General features: G+C 36.4%; 1 protein-coding gene across 1 annotated transcript in view; it reads right to left on the minus strand.

Moving 5' to 3' along the window:
- tnmd.S (tenomodulin S homeolog) overlaps positions 1-22,902 on the minus strand; it is a 55,194-nt gene extending 32,292 nt beyond the window's left edge. The window contains exons 1-2 of the mRNA XM_018232993.2: positions 22,298-22,902; positions 22,067-22,204 (exon numbers count right to left, since the gene is read on the minus strand). Of these exons, the coding sequence (XP_018088482.1) occupies positions 22,067-22,204; positions 22,298-22,339 (180 nt within the window). The 5' untranslated portion in view covers positions 22,340-22,902. The remainder of the gene's footprint in view (positions 1-22,066; positions 22,205-22,297) is intronic.
- Between the last annotated feature and the right edge of the window lie 537 nt (positions 22,903-23,439).

Here is a 23,439-nt window from a genome sequence, read left to right on the forward strand (position 1 = left end):
ATCCCTCGATTTTAAGTTTTCTCTCTTTTTTTGTATTTCCACCTAAATATAATGCGTAATACATTTCCCTGATTTAACATTTTCCTGGATTTTACACCATTTTTTCTGGTTCCCTGAAAAATATAAAATGGGGGTTCTACTGTATATTTATCTAGCTAAAGGTAGCTAGTTGTATGGCCCATTAATAACCCCTAGCAGAGCACGAAGAACTGCTGGCCTCTTAGCAAAAGTCCCTTTTGGGAGACATCTTGTTTATTAATGACCTAGAGGTGGGCATTGAAAGTACTGTTTCTATTTTTGCAGATGATACTAAATTGTGCAGAACTATAGGTTCCATGCAGGATGCTGCCACTTTGCAGAGTGATTTGTCTAAATTGGAAAACTGGGCAGCAAACTGGAAAATGATGTTCAATGTTGATAAATGCAAGGTTATGCACTTTGGCAAAAATAATATAAATGCAAGTTATATACTAAATGGCAGTGTGTTGGGAGTTTCCTTAAGTATTGGTATGGGTGTATAGAATTTAAAAGTAGAGAGAGGTGTGTGTATGGATGATGGGTTTTCATTTGGAGGGGTTGAACTAGATGGACTTTGTCTTTTTTCATCCCAATTTAACTATGTAACTATGTAAGAGTAATGATACAGTAGAGGACATTCACCATTCTGGAGTCTTGACATCTCACACTGGTGAAGTGTAAGCTACAAGTACTAACTGATGTACAAATTTCTAAATAAATTAAGCACTAAATTAAACAGCATCTAAACATTGTTAATCCATCATACTTTACTCAAATTCTGATGGATTATATGTTCCAACATATTTAAAAAATAAAAATTTAAGATTAAAGCATGATGTGAGAGCAAGGATCAAATTGGGAATATTTTACAGAGGGTTTAGATACTCAATAATTGTTCAGTCTCCCTGTGTGTTTGTGATTCAGAATGTAATAGATAAACACGAAGGGCTCAATTGGAAGCTGTGGAAATTGAGAAAATGTTTCAAATGTGTTTAAATCTTTCTATATTGTTGCCAGTGTTTCAATTCCAACACTTTAATGCAGGTTTGATTCATTATTTTGGATATTTTGGCTGATTTCAGTCCATTTATAAAGGCTTTGAAAAGAATGTTATATACAAATGCCGATTACATTTGTGATCTATTCCAGACAATGTGCCAAGGTCACATAAATACTATAAATGTGTAAATGTGTTATTCATTCTATGGTAGCAATTTTTCCTCAGTTTCAACAATTTGTAAACAAGTAAATCTATCTTGTAAAAAAATGTAGGAAGCTATTGAAATAGAATTCAATTCCAGGGTCACTGGGAAAAATCTTGGTGTGCCTCGGCCACCATGGGCTCCTCAGCCCCTGCCAACCCAGGCTTCCACTGGAAACTGCATCCACCCCCTCCCGCATAATTGTATCTGCAAGGAGGGAGGATTTTTCAGTGGGGGGGGGAATCAGATTGAAAGACTGGATCAGGTGCTTCCAGCTGGGGTGTGGGACCCCAAGGTGGCAGTCCTGGTGTTTGAGGCTGCTCATCTGAGTCGTCAACCACAGGCTTGCTCCCGTCTCCAGGTTGCGTCCCTGTTGGCACTGGTGTGACAGGCGTCCATGTGTTAATGTTTGAATGCAAGGATGTGTTGACACGCACAATGGTGTCAGATACAAGTGACAGAGAGCTGTGTCGTTACGCACTCTTAAATTTTGAAGATGCATTTCTGGCCATAAATGTCACAGTAAAAATTGCCATAATAACCGGCATAAAACAAGACGATTTTATAGCATAAATATTTGCAAAAACTTAATTTGTCGCCAGAAAATTTGCAACTTGGTAAAATTACCGCTAATGTAAGCAGGTTCATTAATGTAGCTACCGCAAGTGATCACAATGACTTCTGAGCACTTTGCTGTTTAGTAAACTTAGTCGCTGCGAAAATACTGGCAGAGAAATATTTGCAGTGATAACATGTGGAAACTTAGGGGCACATTTACTAAGTTCGAGTGAATGATTAGAATAAAAAATACTTTGAATTTTGAAGTTTTATTTTGGCTACTTCGACCATCGAATTGGCTACTTCGACCTTAGACTTCGAATCGAACGATTCGAACTAAAAATCGTTCAACTATTCGATAGTCGAAGTACTGTCTCTTTAAAAAAAAACTTCGACCACCTACTTCGCCACCTAAAACCTACCGAGGTACAATGTTAGCCTGTGGGGAAGGTCCCCATAGGCTTTCCTAGCAATTTGGGATCTAAGGAAAATCGTTTGATCGATGAATTAAAGTCCTTTGAATCGAAGGATTTAATCGTTCGATCAAACGATTTTTCCTTTGATCGTTTGATCGAAGTATTTGCGGTAAATCCTTAGACTTCGATATTGAAGTCGAAGGATTTAACTTCGAGGTTCGAATATCGAGGGTTAATTAACCCTCGATATTCGACCAATAGTAAATGTGCCCCTTAAAGTCAAATTTACCGCACTTTAGTAAACTGACCCCTTAGTCCTGAACCAGTAGTAGAGAATAATAAATGCAAGTTCCAGGGGATGGGGCTGCTTTGCATAAGTAATGGTTAGTATCTTCAATACTATTTTTTACACAGCATTGTAAATGTGTCCCATACTGAAATGTTCAGTGTCTCACATTACATAGGAATATAATCCTTTTGTAAAACTGTCTTTCTGAGCCCCCATCTCTGGTGAGAATTACTCAGCATATCAAGCGTTAAAGTGTGATGAATAGAGCCATTGAGATTAATTCCTACACATCACTGCATAATAAATATTTTCTAAGTAAAACATTTTATACAAAAAATATCCTCCAATTAGAATCCAGTCTGCGCTGTTAGTTTTGTAAGATCTTTGATGAAAATTATTTATAGCTCTGAACACCTAAAAATTCTTATATCTGCCCTTCAATGATTGTAGGGTTATATCTGCAAGCAAAAATTGCATGATACTCCCACTGTGCCATATAACAAGGAGTTGAAAGCTCTGGTAGGGATCGTTTTCATTTTCTTTAATAGGGGTTGGACACATTTCCTAAAACTGACGCCTGCGCTCCTCTTCATTCTTCAAAGTTTAGAGCCACAAAATAATTGTTCAATAATCACATAGCACCAAGAGAGATTTTAAATGTAAACAATACAGGAAGAATTCTAATTGGAGAATACTCTTCAGTTCCATGGGCAATGGTTGGGAAGTGTCCCTTTAGGGATCCCTATGGTTGCTGGACCATAATATTCATCATGCTTTACTGAATTACAGCTCTTAGCATAATGAAAACCTTCATAATATGTTCAAGAATGCTGGGAATCATTGTGGTTGAGCAACAGTGATGTAATTCCATTTAACCCTAGATAATATGCTGGAAATTGCTGGGAAAAGCAAAAGACAAAAAGGAAAAACTTACATGTATGGTCTTTAATTTTCATTCATAATGTAAAAAAAGGCAGCTAGATAATGTTTTTAAATGCCGTCATGTGAAAACAGTGGAGGTGCTCTCGAAATGAAAGCACTTTTGCTCATTATAAATGTGATTATCTTGAGACTGCTGCTACCTGAACACAAATCCTGTTCCAAATGGAATAACTGCATGGTAGGCTCTTGTGTCATTATTGCTCAAGATAATGCATTACAGGAGACTTATTGCCATTACGACTGTAAGTGCACCAGACATTACAGCAAATTTCATGTTGAATCAATACCATTGGCAACATGTATGGAGACAAGAGAAAAGGCAGAATCTTATCCATAAAATTATTCAGTGGGCTAATCTGAAATTCATTGTTACTGGGCCTGTTGAAAAGCCACATTTATATTCAAAGCCACTGCTCATCGCATTTGAATTTATTGGAAAATGAATCTATCTACCTCAAGTCTTAAAAAAAGACTCTATTGCATGTGCTTGCTTAATGAAGACCTCAAAGAAAATTCATGACTTACTTATTTCTGAGGAGTGACAGTCTCATTAAAAATATCATAATATGAAGATTTAAATCCAACCGGACATTTATTTATTACTGCTAGATCTTTTCCATTTAATATATTTATTCTTTTAATTTTGTGAACAATATATATATATGTATATATAAGTGTATGTTATTGTTACCACAAAAAATCCATTTCCTGACCTTTTGCTAGAGAGAAGGTTAATCAATCTATATAAATACGCATTCAATAACCAAATCATTTATTTTTTTCAGAGCTGAAATATTCATTTGTAGAATTAGATCATTTATATGCACAGTAATGCTGTCTTCAAGATAAATAGGAATTCTAGACACATAGCCAAAAGTGAAGACAACATTTGGGACTTGTTGAAATGATGTTCCCAGGTTCCTAAATCATCCAGGTTGGGTTTGTGCAGTAATTCCTGTCCTTATGATTTGCATTATGATATCAAATACACACATCAATGTATGGAGCTGTGCAGGTGCATGTAAGTTGGGTGGATGTTTCAGACTAATATCTTTGTTTCATGGATATTGTTTAGGCATGTGTGAAAATGTTGTCTGACAGTGAACCATGATGGCCAGTGCTGATGGCTGGGCTGACAGTTTGAATGAAAGGAACAATAGGAAGTTGGCCATACACATACTTGGCCAATTATCTGTGAAATCGGCCCTCAGGCCAACTGGTGAGATACAGAAGAGTATAAGTCAGTGTATAGTCACCCTTAGCTGTATATCATAATATACCAGCAATTTCTTTAATTGGGCAATGAGGAACAGGGAGTTTTGACCTATCAAATATAAAACCAGACAACAGTGATAAAAAAGAAACACATTTAACTATGGGCCATAAGAAAAACCAGTACCGCTCCTAAATTGGCTTGTAAGACTTTGGGTTCGATTTGCTAAAATTCGGCTCTCTATTTTTTTTTACAAATCATATTTTTTCTCTAAAATTTTTATTTTTTTATTTCTTTGAAACTCTAAAATATTGAGATATATGAAGTGTAAAAACCATGAAAGCCTCAAAAACAAAAAGTAATCAAGGTCCTATAGAAGTCAATGGAAGCTGCCCTGTTCCTATTAGACCATTTTTAATTAATTCTAAGTTTTAGAGGATTTCTCATTTTTTTGATGCAAAAATCATCCAAAAACCTCATATTTTTAGAGGTTTGTAAAAGATTTTCGTGCATCTTTCAGCATTTATTTCCATGTGTACTTTTTATATTTGGATATTTTAATAACTGTCGTGGCATTCCTGGTTTTAGAGATATAGATTTTAATTGTGATTTCAAAAACCACTAAAATACCACCTTTAATAAATAGGCCTCTATGTCTAGTATGTGCCTTTCATTGCAGTAGACACAAAAATGCAAGGTATTGCTGCAAACTAAGGTGCTGTATATGCTCCTATAAAGTTCTACTCTCTAATAAACATTTAATCTGTGTATAAATGTATTCATGTGTGAAAACTGCCCTACTGTCTGTATTACCTAAAACCTGTCCAAATTTTACCTCCATTTTTCTTCCCAGTCCTCCAGATCATTCAATCTTTTTTTTTCATTTAACTACTTCATATAATAATGTCCCTTACACCATACATCATTATTGAAAATGCCAAACAGGGCTAAGCCCAGTACCTTAATGAATCCCACATAGAACTGGAAATGGGACAGTTTTATAATCACTTTCCTACCTATATTTAAGCCATTATAAAGACATTGGATCCATTATCCAGAAATCCATTATTCAGAAAGCTCAGATTTACATGAAGGACATCTCCCATAGACACCATTTTAAGGAAATGATTCAAATTGTTAAAAATTATTTACTTTTTCTCTGTAATAATAAAACTGTACCCTCTACTTGATCTTAAATACGATGTAATGAATTCTTATATAATGTTTAAATTATTTTTAGTAGGCTTAAGGCATGGAGATCCAAGTTACGAAAAGATCCCTTGTTTGGAAAGCACCAGTTCGCGAGCATTCAGGATAACAGGTCCCATACCTGTACATTAGTTTGAGGCACCATTCTGTAAGTGGGAGTATCTGAAGCTTTAGTGATTCCAGATTCATCAACTGCTTTTTCATGGTCACAGGTATGTTTCCAAGATTTTAATGCTATGGGTAATGCTATATGTTGCTCAGAAGTATGATAAATCCAAGGGCTGATCCTTGTATTCTCATTTGCAACCCATCAATAGCTTGTAAATATGCTTCTTTTGAAATATTTCCCGACCATCAAGTGGAATTGAAGCCTATGGGAAGCTTACAGGAGATTTAATAGAGGGCATCATTTCACCTAGAAATGATGCCCTCTATTAGACTTGGAATACATGGTAATAATATATGAGTATGACTTTAATGCACTGAAATTGTCTAAAGTAAATAATCTGTTCTCAAGGATCATCTTTAAAATTAAAAAGAAATATTTGCTCCAAGTTAACTACCGTTAATATAAAGGTTCCACATCGGCTGTAAATCTCAGATGTTATTACAATTAAATCCAAGCTTGTATCCAACTGGTAAGGTGTGTTGACATCCTAAAGATATACTAATTAGCTTTGTTTACCACTACACACAGATTCTTTGCAGCAGGTGAACCAATTGTAAGAGCATAATCCAATGTGTGACAATGCTGAAGCACATCTGGATGTAATTATTTCCTTTGTACCTACTTATATCCTTTCACCGTCTCATAGCAGAATGCCAGAGTGGGCAGAAATTGGTTTGGGAACATCTCTCATGGCCTGGCCTGTGGATCCTAATGTGATTATAGTCTCTAAACAGGTTTTTATTTTGCAATATGCTTTAATGGAACTTGATAATAGATTAACTGTACAAATAAAAACAGCTTGTTCTGAGCATTGGGTGATAGTCACAGGATGTAAATCAGACATGTGCTTGTTTAACAATCCATTTAGCAAAGCCCAGCAATGGAAAGTATTCTGCAAAATTCAAACAGAGGTCTAAAAACCATGTATTGAAGCAGATTTAGTTATAGTGACCGTCTAAGATAATTGGTGACTAAATCATAGGCCATTAAGCTGAATAAACAGAAAAAGGAGTGGGATATAAATTAATTGTGACCATTAACATAATGTGAAATAACAAGAACTGGAAAAAGATTGACAATAAGAATCTTACGGTATGTCATTACTTGTGCTAGTGCTATACCCACTCTATGTATTGTGATTGTATTCTGAATGTACAGACTATGGCCAGTTGCTGCAATATGCAAGGGTCCTTCCTAAAGGAGATAGAGGAAATGTCCTGCTGCCAGCTACACTGGGTTTTAAGAAGTACAGACTATTGCCTAACCTTCAGGGCACCCAAGGCAAGTGCCCACCCCAATGCAACCCCCCCCCGCGACACACACAGGGACTGCAAATTCAGAAGGGCAAAAACTAAGGGAAGGCAAGCAGAAGATGTATCTGGCGCCACCTACTGTCATGCTCTTGGCACCTGCCTCTTCTGCCTGTTCCTGGTTCCATTGTGGTGTCACCTATTTGTGTTAAATGTAAAAAAAGTCTCCTCTCTAGTGCTCAAGAATGCACCCTGAGTATTGTGCACCTTGGATAAAAAAAAATCCAGCACAAGGAGCACAGCCCAGTCCTTAGCATCTGCCAAGTCGAACTGAACCATTCTGTCCTGCGGTTCCCTAAGGTGTTGGGCCAGCCCATATATCACTATTGCCTTCCTGTTGCCCTCTACAGTTTCTTGGCTAATAGTGCAACGCAACAGGTGTTTAATTCCTGGTTAGTGTGCCTAAATAGCTTTATAACAGAATGCATACCTCCCAATATTTTGGAAATAGAAAGATTTGCTGCATAGCAAAATTTTTGACCACACCTTTTTTGAGTCCACACTCCCTAATTACCATGTTCATTTTACAAAATTTGCCACGTTATAAAAGTTTGAACACATTTTTGTGGTTTTTATGTGTTATTACAGTTTTGCTAATGAAGGTGAATTAAGCTGCAAGTCTGGTTCCTCAAGAGCTGCTTATCTTAAATTGTTACAATTGTTTCTTTGCTTAACCTAAATTGTTACTAAAGTATCTAAGTGTACCTGCCACGTATTCTGTGCTCTTTGCCAAAAGCCAATTAAGTTTTAGCAACTCTGTATCTTTTTTGGCTTTTCAGTGCAGGAGATCAAAGAGAAAGTCGGGACATTTCAGTGACAATCCGGGACTGCTGCTGAGCTGTCAAATTTGGGAATGTCCCTCGAAAAACGGCACAGTTGAGAGGTATACAGAATATAGTTTCGTTTTATACTCTAAATAACTAATATAAACAAAACAAGTTTAAGAGATGCCTGTCTATAGTGTGTTTGTATAAAAAAAACTTTACTTCTCTGCACCACAGGAGCATGTGTGCTGCTTTTTGAAAGAATACAAGGCTTTCAAGATATTGTTTTCCTTATCGTACTGAAAAAGTGCTATTCTTTTGAGTTAATAAATCTTTCATATCTCTCTATGAATGAGAACAAATCTTTACACACAACTTGTTTTTAATCATTTCTGCTCCCTAAAAGGCTAGAAAGTCTTTATTGTCCCTCGGTTGAAGGGTCTTAATAAATAAAAAGCTCCCTCCATAGCAGATTGTATTCCAGGTTATCCCTTTGTATGCTAAGATGAAGATTTCAGTAGTATCTTGTGATAAACAAAGATGAGACAATACATTTTATAAATAACATCTGTACTATATGATGGAAATTGACTGCTATTATTTTTCTTCTTCATATCCAGCAAGAGTTTAAAACGGAGTTGTTGGCAAGGCAAGAAGAGGAGGAAAACTAAACCCAAGGTATTTAAATCATTCAGCATGTGAGGCTAAAATATGTGTTTCAGGGTTTCTCCAGAGATCCTTAGAATATTTCATCAGCCGCTAGAACTGTGGCTGAAGCTGCTTTTGTCAAAAGAGGCCGAGCTGGAACAGACTGCAGTCTCTAGCCACATTCTTCTCAAGGCTGGGTAATACATCAGTATTTCTATTAGGATGCATGGAACAGACCCTTATTATAGCCTTCTCAATTTCTCATGCATTATTTGCATTTGAGATCCCATTGTCCATTAGTTGATGGTTGTGGTTCTTTAGCCTCTAATTTCATGTGTACAGCATGAGGCTTTGCCTCTTTTAAAGACAAAAAGTATATTCATCGAAAAGATTTGTGGATCTGCGGTTATCTGTACATACAATACAGAGAGAAACATTTTAAAAGGACCCCAGAGTGAACATCAAGGGCCCAAAAGATGCTGATTCCCACATCCTACACAGTTAGAAACATTTTAAAAACAAGATGTTTGCACACTGAATATGTGTTCATAACTAGCAATTTAACACATTAAAACAGAAGACAGGATTTTAACTGGCAAATAGAGACTGTGGCTTGTGGTATTCAAAAAGAATTCTTCGGCCTTTGGGCTGATTGTTCTGTCCCAGCTGATCCGCATCTAGAAAAGCCTAGGTGGAAGTTGCAGAGCCGTTATATCAACTTGTAAACAGCATATATCAGTTATATAATATCATTAGATGTTTTCAACACTGGATTTTTCTTCAGCATCTGCAGTGTTTGCATTAGAAAACGTCTTCAGTGGAGCAACTGGTCCTTTAAGTGGGCTAATGCATGCGAAATTAATCTACTTTTCCCAAGTTAGTGTTTACTGTTTTATGTTAGGCTTTTTGTTCATTTTTTTAAGATAGATTATCTTTTTGTTTTTAAAATAAATTCACCATTCATTTTGATTAGTTTGCCGTTTTCTGGTGTCTGGTAACTATTGCAAAAGCCAACATTGCAATAATGAAATGATTAAATCATCAAATAGTTTATTATGATTTTCAATAATTTTTACTATAAATATTACCAGTGTATCAAGAAATCAATTACGGCCAACAAATTAACACATCGTTTATTTTGATTCACTATTCATTATTATATTACTGTATATATTATATATCATTTGTTGGTGATATTTCAGGCACTCTCCAGATCGCATCAGAAATTGACAACAATTTTGGCATCGTAAGGGGGTGATATTGGGCAAAAACTTGTTTTTGCCCTAGAAATTATGCTGTCAGGTGAGTAATCACAGTTTATTAAACTGAAATGGATGTACTACTACAGCATAGCTGCCTAACACTTTAGATTAAAGGAGAGGCCACCCCTTCAGACTAGAGGAAAAGAACTTTCATTTGAAGCAGTGTAGGGGGTTCTTCACAGTCAGGACATGGGGTTGTGGAATGCACTGCCAGGTGATGTTGTGATGGCGGATTATTTTAATGCCAAGAGTGGCTTGTAGATTTCTTGGACATTATATCCAGGGCTATTGTGATCTAAAATCTATAGTTAGTGTATGAGTATATATAGTTTATGTGGGTGTTTGGAGGGGTCAGTGTGTGTATGTATGGATGCTGGGTTCCATTCGGAGGTATAGAATGTGATGGACTTTGGCCTATTTTTAACCCAACTTAATTATGAAAGTAAAGGTGCTTTTTCTGAATTTCTTTAAAACTCCAAAAATTTGAGAAAAAAAACACAAAAGCCTCAGTAATAGCTGTCGCCGTCCTATAGAAGTCAGTGGGAGCTGCGCTGACCCTGTTCATTTTTTAAAAACTTTTTAGAGGTTTTTGATGTATTAGTATTAAGAAGCACATCATTTAGCCTTTCTTTTTTATTCATGCTGTTTATATTTGGATATTATTTTTAATAACTTTGTGTCATTTGTGGTTTTAGTAAAAATGGGTTTAATTGTGGTTTCAAAAACCTCAAATGGGCCTCTTAGACTATGTGATTAATCCCTATGTTATGACCAATCATTTGTATTGTATTAGTTGAGGCATAACTACGAATTCTGCACTTTTTGCTTATAAAGTATATCTGTTATTGTTTCTGTATTATCCAGTTTTTATGAGCGTAAAAGCTATTCATCCCAATAATTCATTATTCACCTCATAACTTTCCTTTAATTTTTCACTTCACCCATGCATATTTTCCAATCAAGCCAAGTAAATTTCTATAATGCACCATGGGCCTATCTGTCTTGTGTTATTGGTATCATTTGGCAGCAAGAAACAATTTCGCAATAGCCTGAAAATTAGGTGGAAAATCCAGTTTAATAAAAGAAATAAACCCAGTGATATCCGCTAGGCATCACAACATGACTACATTTAGGTAGAAATAATGGGATCATCATCATGCATGTTTGATTTTTTTTGCCATTATAAAAGGAGTTGCAAAAGTACAGTCATCACATAAATACCTCATTGTATTATAATGTAATTCAATGCCTTGTACAAGCAAATGGTATTATGTTATTTTCAGATAAATCAGCAGTTCATATTTAATTTACAGTTTATAAGGTTGCCACGTCCATTTATTTTGTCTTTGCTAAACCTATGTGTCTCCACTCTGTTAAATCAGCCACAGGAATTCCAAACAGCAGTGCAGTAAATGTTAATGATCCATTCAGATAAAGAGTCATTTGATTCTGCATTGTCTTGTGGGATAGTGGAACTGATCTAGAATCCCTGCCATAAAACAAGACTGGGCTTCTGTTTGCCACAAATGAAGTACAAGTCACAAGAGTACCAGGAAATGGTTCTTCTGCAAAAACATAAAAAGCGCCAATAGCTTTTCCAGCAGTTAAGTAAAACTACACTACATTACTAAGACTTAACACAATGTTTTCAGGCAAAAGTAGACTTTTTTTTATTGGTATTAAATACTAAAACTGCACAGAGTTTGTCTCCGTGTTTGATATTTCAATTGAAATTCCAGAATCATCTATTACTCTAAAGTCACTCTATCACTGTTTATTTCTATTTATAATTTGTGTTTCATACTGTACTTTAACATTTCACACTGAGCATGTGAATGCTCCCTCATACTCAGTACATCTATTGGGTTCTAATGGTTTGGTGTTTTATGGCCAAAATACAGTTGATAACCCATAGGCAGTGACAGACTGACACACTGGCATACCAGGAAAACTCCCGGTGGGCCCAGGTGTCAGTGCTTCTAGCCATTTAGCCTATTTTATGGTCATTCCCTATTTCTTGAGGGGCTTAATAATGAAAGAATAGAGTAATAGTATGTAGATATGAAAGCCTAGGAGAACAAAGAGGTTGAGTGAAGTGAGGAGGAATAATAGTTTGGAAAGTGGGCCATTAGTCTAAGGTTTTCTGGTAGGCCCCAGTCCAAAACTGCCCCTAGGAATATCACTGGGAATACTCCTAATGCCATAGCTCTAGGGCACAAAAGAATAGCATCTGATAATGCAGTGATCACTCTCTAAGGGTGTATGGGAACCATGCATAGATATGCTATTACCAAGAGCATGTATTCGTAATACAGGCACTGGCCTTGGCTGGCTTTCTAACTAAGCTGTTGAAAAACTGGCCAGGTGGTAATGCAGCTCTTACATCCCCATTTCACTTTCTCTGCCTTACTCTCATGTCTGTTTTCCATCCTCGGTTCATCCTCTCCCTCTTCTTCTCCCCTTTGGCTCCCCTTTGGCAATTTTTAATTCTTCATCCCTTTTGAACTACTTTTCTATTAGGCTCCCCACATCAAAACAGTGAATACCCTTGTAGATAATTCTTATGGCTAATACAAACAAAAGCTGAATAAAAAACTGACACATGCACTATCCAAACACAGTATGTAGGGCTGCTAAACTCTTCATCTACTGCTCCCTTTCTGCATTCACATAAAATCAATTGCTCAATATTTGGCCATGTTTAGGATTCTTTAAGCAGATGTGTCACCCACGTAGAAGATTAGTCTCTACATCTCTACCGTTTCCTGCTCTAGTATCTAACCTGCTTGAGGATAAGAAAGGAAATATATTTCTTAAAGCTCCTAATAAAACTAACAATCCAATATTATCCGCCTTTACTGCATGGTACAGTAGCTATCCATTGCGTTTGCTTAATAATTCCCCATTGGCAAATAAGCTAAGAGTTAAAGGTAGCTTTAAAATGTGTTCTTGTTTTTTTTTTTTTTTCTTTACTGCAGCAGTGGCCAAATATGGACCTCTATCTACTGTATCTATCTATCTATCTATCTATCTATCTATCTATCTATCTATCTATCTATCTATTATCTATCTATCTATCTATCTATCTATTATCTATCATCTATCTATCTATTTATCTTTTGTGATGTAACTACTGCATACAATCAGCTTTAATTAATCCATATTAGTGGCAAAACAATCCTACTAGGTTTATTAATGTTTAATGATTTTTAGAAGACTTTAAGGGGCCGATTCACATAGGGTCGAATATCGAGGGTTAATTAACATTGAGTTCAATAGCTTTTAGATGGCGAACCAGGGGGTCGAATTTTTTCTTAAAGAGACAGTACTTCGACTATCGAATGGTCGAATAGGCGAACGATTTTTAGTTTGAATCCTTCGATTCGAAGTCGAAGGTCGAAGTAGCCCATTCGATGGTCGAAGTAGCCAAAAAAACACTTCGAAATTCGAAGTTTTTTTACTTCGAATCCTTCACTCGAAGTTAGTGAATCGGCCCCTAAGTATGATGATTAAAATATCCCTTATCAGGAAAACTCCTATACGTCATATATATCCTATATCTGAATCTGTAAATGGTTAATACAATATTTAGTTTGTCCAGCAGGTGGAGAGGTATGGTATGGAATTCTCTTAAAGGGAATATCAACCCAAAAAAATATATTTTTTTGCCTAATTGAAAAAAAATTTCTAATCAACGTTACAATATACAGTAGGATGTGACTGTGTGCCAGTTATGTATAAAAGTGGTTAAGGTTACTGAGAGCCTACTGCAACTGCAGTTAAGTGCTGGACATGAGAGTTTGGTGATAAACACCGCCTTTTCTATATATTTATATTTTTGCCCTAATATTCACATTAACAGGTGGCAACCCTAAGCGAGGGGGGGGGGGGTTGGGTGGTGACTCAAACAGTTCTGATTGTGCACAATCCAGGCTGCAGCTAGGCACTGTGTGTGAACTCCCTGTATATTTAAGGGAACGTTTAAAGGAAAACTATACCCCCCAAACAATGTAGGTCTCTATAAAAAGATATTGCATAAAACAGCTCATATGTAAAACCCTGCTTCATGTAAATAAACCATTTTCATAATAATATACTTTTCTAGTAGTATGTGCCATTGGGTAATCATAAATAGAAAATTGCCATTTTAAAAAATAAGGGCCGCCCCCTGGGATCGTAGGATTCACTGTACTCACAAACATACCAACAAACCATACATGTTAGGTCACATGAGCCAATTAATAGACAAGAGTTCTGCCTTTTGCTTCCATACTTCTTCCTGTTACAGTTAGAGTTGTAGTATTTCTGGTCAGGTGATCTCTGAGGCAGCACACAGACCATCACAAAATGGTGGCTCAAGGCAAGAGATGTAAAAGGGCAAGATTTACTTAAATATATATTCCAGTTTGGTAAGATTCTTTAATATTCCACTTAATATGATATGAACTATCTGTTGCTTAAGTGTTCATTTTGGGGGTATAGTTTTCCTTTAAGGCTGTAAGTGCTGGGAGGCTTTACTATTTTTATATAGGGAGATGAGAGGTGGTACCTAGTGCAGCAGCTTTAGGCATTGGCCCTCAGGTGTCTTTATATATATATGTACTAAAAAACACTTATTAAAAAAATCCCCCATCCCCAACAAATGGCACATGTGGCTAAATCTGTTGGGGCACAAACTGTACTGTGTTCCTAGACCAGAACTGTACCCAAATAAAGTTCTGCTCCTGGGAGTGTTGTAAACATTTACTAGTAGATGCACCAGTAAAGTAACTAACCTCATACAGCCCCAGTGTAGGATGTGAATTGACATCTACATGACCACAACAGCTTTTAGATGGCAACGTTTTGTATTAGTATTTTTTGATTTTTTTTCTTGGTTTAGAGCATTTGGTATAATCCATGATTTTTAGTGCTACAAAATACACAAAAATGAACAAAATAAAATGTTGACAAAAACCTTCCCTATGTGTAATTTCTATAGTAAAGTCATGTTGCAAGTTTTTCCTGTGAGGGAGGTTTAGGAGCCACAAGTGACCATATTATGCGTTTGTTCTATTTTGTTATGTAGGTGCAGTGCTAGGTGCTACAATGTGGCTAGGATGGCAACCATGAAAACGGTGCCTATATGGCAGTTGCATCTTCTATTGTACAAGATGCAAGGGAACTGTATTCTTAACTCTTGCCATTGGCCAGGTCATAAGTACAATATTTAAAATTGTGTTGAGAGGACATATGCCTTCCACAGCAGTAGAACACCACCAAAATCTTGCTGCTCAAGTTTTACAGTGAATTATGTGTGGCTTATCACCTTCCCCGGCTTAATGCTCTAGTCTACAGCAGTATCATGAAATTTTGGAGCATGTATCACTCTTACCAACTATTTTCTATCTTTGTGTGCCTCTATACAGTTAAAGAACACTATCTCTGCCTATCTGTAGTCTTATTCCAGTGTAATACTGGCAAACAAGTTTACTACTTATAAGTTAGATAACAGCAAAATGACATTGTTGTCAGGGTGATTCTCAGTGGAGAGGCCTACTTTGGAGAGCTAGGGGAAGGAAGAGGGTCACTGAAAGACTGCACGGTAAAACTATTTTCCAAGTCCTATGAGGCCAACAGTGAGAATCCTGTCTGCACACTTGCCTTTCTCCTCTTGGCTCTATGCAATCCAGTCCAAGACATTAAAAACATTTCTTCTACCTAAGAAGAGGATGTTGGGGTAAGGTATACACCCCCTAAAAAATACAGCACATTTTGCTGACTTTGCACATAGAGATAATTACCATTTTGCCATACATATTACTGTTTACAAGTTGTACTCTTTAGTTATTCAGCTGTGTTGAAAGTAATTAAAAAAATGTTCCCTTAGTGCTATCCAACTGATTACACGTATTGGACTGATTATTATTAATGCAGCAGGTTCATGGGCTAGATTATATTAAACTGATGATGTAATTCACTGAAGTCTATGGATCCCTTGAGTAGACCATAAACATTCTTTAGAGAGCCACATACAGCCCATGCGCCTCCAGTTGGACAGCTCTGCTTTAGAGGGCCAAGTGAATTGGGCACTAATTTAATTATTAAGACCAAATGCAGGAAAAAAAACACCACTCTAGATTTTGGAGATATAGTATGGGCTGCAACTTGCATGCAAATGACTGAATATTGGTGCATTGAGTACAAGTCAAGGTGGATGCAACTTAGAGTGCATCCACTGCATTTGTAAACGAGCCCCTATATCTAGAATGTACTTATACTGTATAGGCCATTATACATGAGACATGATTCCCTTTTGTTTATACAGAATTGCATAAAGCTTCCTGCTATTATCTTGCACTGCATATAATAATTTCTCCAACAAAACAAATTTCTCCAACAAAATAAATTCCCAAAAATAATCAAAGGGCGTAAATGTGCTGGATCTCTAGTATTAAAAGGCTAACATCGGAGTGAAGCAGGTTTATATTTACTCTTTTCTTTTATCATTGCTAAGGCTCCAAAGCTACTTTTTCCCATCACCAAGCATCACATTGTACTAGAAATTCATGTAGTGTTAACAGAATTGCAGTGACTTTCCTTCCCCTGAAACGTGTTCACCTGCCAGACCATAATGGAAAAAAACAGAGGAGTTTTCAGCAGGGGTTGAAATGAGAGCTTTGCGTTCAGCATAGTAGCAATAATTTCCTAAAAGGGATACTTAAGATGTCTAAAGAAAATTTTGAAAAGCCAGAAGATTAATAGATGCCAGACAAACGCTATATAATACATTCCACAATCGGAGGGGCCAATATTGCACCATTGCAGCTTTTATGGGGATAATTTTAACCATCTGCAAAACAGTTTTTAAGCAGATTTTTATGTTTAGTCCCCAGACTGTTTTTTTTAAAAAAAAGAATTTGTTATTGTACTGCCATAAAGCTATCCCTTCCAACGCTCCAAAAAATCATTAGTGCCAATCGTGCCTTATGTGTGTAAAACTATATGAATGTCATTTAGTGTGACAGAGACAGATGAGGCTGTTTTCTACAGTAAGAAAATAGTCTCAGTGGCATTACCAGAAGAATTTATAGCAGGGGGATTGGGTTGAGTGTCATTGATTGGGAAACCATGCATTGCCAGTAATTTTTCCTGAAAATATATATAGCACCAGTGCGATTTTATTTAACCATTTGCTATATTTAAAAAAACATAATAACAGCTGATTGGATATTTACAGAAATTATTTTTCAAAGTATTTGTATACAAATATAAAATAAATTCCAGCATGACCAAAAGGTTCCAGTGTACCCCACCCAGTCTAGTGGCTTGTATGTATATTTATTACAAATGTTTTGTAGCATGCATCAGGAAAAAGGCTGCCTCCACCCAGGGGATGAACAGCAAGCAACCAATAAGATAGCCTAGTTACTCCAAATACATTGGTAAAATAATAGTTACTGGCTGATTAGTTGCTTACCCTATAGCAGTGGTTCCAAAACTGAAGGGTTGTTCCATAAGGGTTGGCAAGGGGCAGTACCAGGGGCCTCAACCTGATGACATGCAATTAGGGTAACATTTGAGGTGAACACTTATTTATAGCCTTAGATATTCTTGAAACTATTGGTGAATGGTTATTATAGATTTTTTTCATATGTTACACCCAACATGTAACGTTGCTAAGGGGATGTCCTGATCAAATGCTAGGCATAAAAGGGTGACTTCAATGAAAATAGCCTGTAAACTTCTCTGATGACCCACCGCACTGTGGAGCCCCTCCAACTTAGACCTTTTTACTAACTTTTCAGGAATGTGTTAATAATGCTTCTCAAATGATTATGTGATATCTATTATTATTATCTATTGTATTCCCACTATGATCTGGACGGAACTTTTCTGTTTACTTGTATTGTTTGTTACATAAAAGCAAAATAAAAACAAAAAAGTCTTTAAACTACTTCCCTATGGGCTGAAGCTCACCTGCTGTTTTTTAAAGCATTGTCATGGTAGCTGCTGATTTTGCATTAACCGAGGTTATGGGACATTTTTTAAAGGAGCCTTTGAACGCTGATGCCTGAATCTGCACCGAGGGTTATGTAAAATTTTAGGGGCATTTGCCCAGGGTGACACTTAGGCTGGGGGAAGTAGGGAGGGGGTCTATGTAGGGTAGTGGGATAGGGGTTTTTTAACTTTAGAATTGAATTCTTTAATTGAATTAAAGTATTTTAAAGTAATAAAAATATAATGTACTGTTGTGCTGCACTATGATCTGGATGGCACTTTTCTGTTTACTTGTATTGTTTGTTACATAAAAGCAAAATAAACAACTCTTTAAAAACAAAAAAGTCTTTAAACTACTTCCCTATGGGCTGAAGCTCACCTGCTGTTTTTTAAAGCATTGTCATGGTAGCTGCTGATTTTGCATTAACCGAGGTTATGGGACATTTTTTAAAGGAGCCTTTGAACGCTGATGCCAGAATCTGCACCGAGGGGTAAGTAAAATTTTAGGGGCATTTGCCCAGGGTGACACTTAGGCTGGGGGAAGTAGGGAGGGGGTCTATGTAGGGTAGTGGGATAGGGGTTTTTTAACTTTAGAATTGAATTCTTTAATTGAATTAAAGTATTTTAAAGTAATGAAAATATAATGTACTGTTGTGCTGCACTATGATCTGGATGGCACTTTTCTGTTTACTTGTATTGTTTGTTACATAAAAGCAAAATAAACAACTCTTTAAAAACAAAAAAGTCTTTAAACTACTTCCCTATGGGCTGAAGCTCACCTGCTGTTTTTTAAAGCATTGTCATGGTAGCTGCTGATTTTGCATTAACTGAGGTTATGGGACATTTTTTAATGGAGCCTTTGAACACTGATGCTTGAATCTGCACCAAGGGGTAAGTAAAATTTTAGGGGCACTTGCCCAGGGTGACACTTAGGCTGGGGGAAGTAGGGAGGGGGTCTATGTAGGGTAGTGGGATAGGGTTTTTTTAACTTTAGAATTGAATTCTTTAATTGAATTAAAGTATTTTAAAGTAATGAAAATATAATGTACTGTTGTGCTGCACTGTTAAAACTGACATGTTCAGAAACTCCACAATAGTTTATATAAACAAGCTGCTGTGTAGCCATATGGCAGCAATTCAAAGCTGAAAAAGGACAAAGGGCAAAGGATAAACAGCAGATTACATATATTATCTGTAGTATACAGTGGGATTCTTCAGAATTTATCTGTTATCCATTGTGTATTCTGTGCTTGAATGGCTGCCCCCATGGCTACACAGCAGCTTGTTTATATAAACTATAGTTGTGTTTCTAAAGAAAACACACCCATTTTACCAGTGCAGGGCAACAGTACATTATATTGTCATTCCTTTGAGACACTTTCAGTTTTTGGTGTTACTGTTCCTTGAAAAGACACACAAAACACTGTTGCTCAGTGATACTTTACTCAAATTTTGGTGAACTACAAGCTCAAGCATACATCAGCATATTCTCAAGAGCAAAGGAGATCTCTAATAAAACTGCATTACTGCACCTTGCAGTATTGCAGTTTTTGGTCAAGACCTTGACACTGCAATACAGATGCAAGAAACATGCAGGTGTAGCGCTATAGTAAATTGAGTGCACCGTTCTCTTTCTATGAGCTTCACTCCCAAAACTGTGCTCCGGATGAGACCTTAAATCTTAGGGAGTAAACCCTCGCAAAAGGTGTGGAGGCAGGGTGTAGTGTAAATGTAACTCGATGCAGAGTAACTGTAACTTGGGCGCCAGTGGTTCTTATAACTTAACCAATGAACCTATTTATTGAACAAGAATTGAAAGAATCCTCAGTGGAGTGTACATAATAGCAGAGCAGGATCATACAGAACAGTGTATAGGCATATACTCGTAGCACCTTTGGTCAGTATTAGTCCCCACAGGGAAGAGAACATATACAGCAGCAATGAAGGTACACACGACTTTCAGCCTTTTCCCTAAGTGGAACCCAGGGGAATTCTACATCCCTAAGTCTACACAACTTGTCCCTACTTCTGGGCAATTAGTACCCGGGATCTTAATCCCTCTGATTTTTCTCGGAGCCTTAAGCTGCTCAGCTAAATAGCCTGTCTATCTGTCACTCCTAGAGTGACCTCTTAAGGTGAGTAGCCTATCCTTTCTAGACCTGACCTGTCTAGGTTCCACTCAAGCTCTGTCTGCCTGCTCAGGCTAGAGCCAGCACAAGATGGACCATGAGAGCATGGCTACAAAGGGTTTTATACTTTAGCACAGTGCCATCTACTGGTCACTATTGAGAATCTCAGGGGCATAGCATAAAGCAGAGCATTGACACAAGTCCCCATTAGGACCCATTTAGGTTACTAGAACAGTAAGGATTTGCCTGCCTGCTTAACTAGGGGTGGCTATTTTACACATCCCTACATATGCAAATAGAGCCCCCACTGGGGTAAAATAGTATATTTTGCAAGTATCCCCCCCAAGTGTATACTTTGTTCCCTTCACTTATGCTTGCCACCTGTTCAGTTGCAGAGGTTGTTACTATATGCTCTATTATAGTGCAACTAATACAAAATAGGATAATAGGTCCCATACCTATACTGGTTATTCCCCTCTCCTCCCAAAGTGACTCACCAATGTGAGTGTTTGTGTGTAGTAAAAATCTGTAGACAGTATCTCTCTTCATCACTTAAACATTTGCAAAATGTACTATATACTAGCCTACTACCTTCAGAAAAATGTACAAAACAATTTATTTAGCACTGTCCATGGCTGTGCTTAGTAAAACAGAAATCGAATGCTTATTAAAACAGCATGTAGAACAATTTCTTTTAAAGATAATCCCTGTTTAGTGGATTTGTGTTAAATTGTGTCCGTGTAGAAGGTAGCTGGCATATAACTAGTGACAATGTGTACTCAAAAATTGAAAACTGAAGCAAATGATCAGAAATTAAATAAAAAAAAGTTATTACATCAAGATTATTTGGTTTATTTCTAATGTGGCATAAGTGAGCAGTTTTCACATGATTCTGGCAGAATTATTAAAGATCTGGAAAAACACTTTCCAGACAGACACATGTCTGTCAGTAGGTAATATGAACTGCCCCCAGAAATATTAAAGTGGTATATAAAGAAGCAGGATGGATATAACAATTTTTTAGAACAAAAATAAATTCATTTTGCTTCAAGTGTTACCACATCATTGTTTGAATTTTTAATTGTTCAGTAATTTGAACAAAACTAAATTTGATGAACTTTGCTTAAAAGTGGTAGCAACACTATTTTATTAGTTTTATTTAAAATTATCACCAAAAAATAATTTGTATTATTGTATTATTATATTATTATATTTATTTTTTTCTGAATTGCTCAATTTTCCAGATTTTTGGCCAAAAAGTCCAAAATAGTTGAATTTTCGGGCTAATTCCAACACAGATCACAGAAACTTCCAAATAGGATAGGGACCTCTCCCATACAACCTCGGCAGGTCTAAGATAGCGGATTTTCAGATTTAGAAGTTTTGCAGCATCAGGGGATTATAACTCTTGAAAAATTCTATTTTTTTTTCCACAAAAAAAATCGGATTTTATAGTAAAAAAAGACCTCACATTTTTTAAGTTTTTAGCATTCGGACTTTAATAAATAATCCCCTTCATGTGCTGATGAAATATATGAGTGCACCAACTTGCAACATTGCAAATTATTGTTTGAATTTGTACCTTTACACTTCTATTCAAGGGAAAAAAATTGTGGTTAACTTAGCACCTGAAGTGAGGTGAACTGGCTAACTCTTCTATCTCAAGTATCTCCAAGGTGCTACTAGGGTGCAAAACTTTTTTCATTCACCCTGTCTACAAATAAAAGTTACACAGTCAGTCTGTATCTTATTTATAAACTAAACATACAACTAATGTTCCAAAATTCTTATAAATATTTCATAACAAGCCTTTTGCCTTATACATTAGTGCTTATTAATAATATTTTTGTTTTGTTGTAATTGTTGTGTTCTCAAAAACACATTTTAATTGGAATTATACATTTGAGGATAAACAACCAAATGAACAAAGTATAAGAAATTGCAGAATGATCCTTACCTTTTTAGGAACATGGTGCCAAATATTCTTTACAGCAAATAACAGCAGGACCAAAGAAATAATAATTAGCATGCAAATGCTCGCTGCCAAAATTTGACATCTTTTGAAATTCACCTTTTTTAGCTTGGATATTTCCACCTATATAAACGAAATAAAAAGGGAGATTTTTTTAGAATGTTATCAGGGATAAAAATGATTGGCAGTTAAAATTGCAATTATTATCAAGCTTACATCAGAAACACCAAGATCATCCAAACTGTGTCCCTTTTTCATAGCTTCTGAAGTGACAGTTCAGGATCAGCAGTGCAAGATGAGAGAGAAGCAATAGCTGCAGTTGTATAATTCAGAGTGAGCTGGCTCTTTCTTCCTGTACAACTGAAGGGGAATTGTATTTCAGTGACTTAATGATATGTCGTTCCAGTCCTTCCTTTACTATAGGAGGCTTCTGCAAAATAATATTTCTCACTCTTCCAAAAGAGGGTCAGCCTACAAAGTGGAAAGCATTTTTTCTATAGATTTGTCTTTGTCTTCTTTTATTTTCTCAATAAATAGTTTCTTAAATTTGATTGTACACTTTAAATAGGGTTTTCACATTCCAAAAAAAGTAGAGTAAATATTTCATTGTATTGAGGTCCAAATATCCCTGTTTTAACCATTACTGTCACATAAACACATACTCTACATCTGGTTAAACAGGAGCTGTGGTCTCAACTTGTATGATTCATCTGTTCAGATGGTATTCTCCTTTCAAGTATCTAGCAATTGAATTCCAAAGTTTTAACTATGTCATCTTTGCCAGAATTAGATCTAACCTTGAGAAAAATATTAACCTTAAACTTGCGACTACTTAAGTAGTCGGCCAGTCACAGCCACCTGCATTGTAATAATTATTGTAGGCGCGTTCAATCCTAAAAGGTTTCTTTCAGATTCCTTGTTGATTTTTCTTTCATTTGATAAAAATCTATTAAGACTGCAGTAAATTGAAGATTTTGTCCTATCGAGGAATCATGTGTAGTTGCCTAGCAGAAATCTTTCAGCTCTTCCTTCTCCAGGGGCGCAGTTGCATCTAGTTTCTTAAAGCTTTTGCACTTCATAACCAGGTAGAGCTGCCAAAGGAAATATAATCCAACATTTGACAGCAAGTTTCCATGAGGGGTGGTATTCTTTTTTAAAAGTTATAGTAGCTGAAATGCCTCAGTAAATGATTTCACTCCGAATATCTTTTATGGCAAGTACCATGGTACAATAGCATCCTAGGTATCAATTTTTATTTGTGCTACAGTAAATGGGGGGGGGCACTAATTTGTATTTGTTACTATTTGTCTCTGCCCAAATTCTACCAAGGGCACTGATTAAATTCGCCAGACAGAAAT

The sequence above is a fragment of the Xenopus laevis genome, chromosome 8S, assembly GCF_017654675.1.
Source record: "Xenopus laevis strain J_2021 chromosome 8S, Xenopus_laevis_v10.1, whole genome shotgun sequence".
In the NCBI taxonomy this organism is placed as follows: Eukaryota; Metazoa; Chordata; class Amphibia; order Anura; family Pipidae; genus Xenopus; species Xenopus laevis.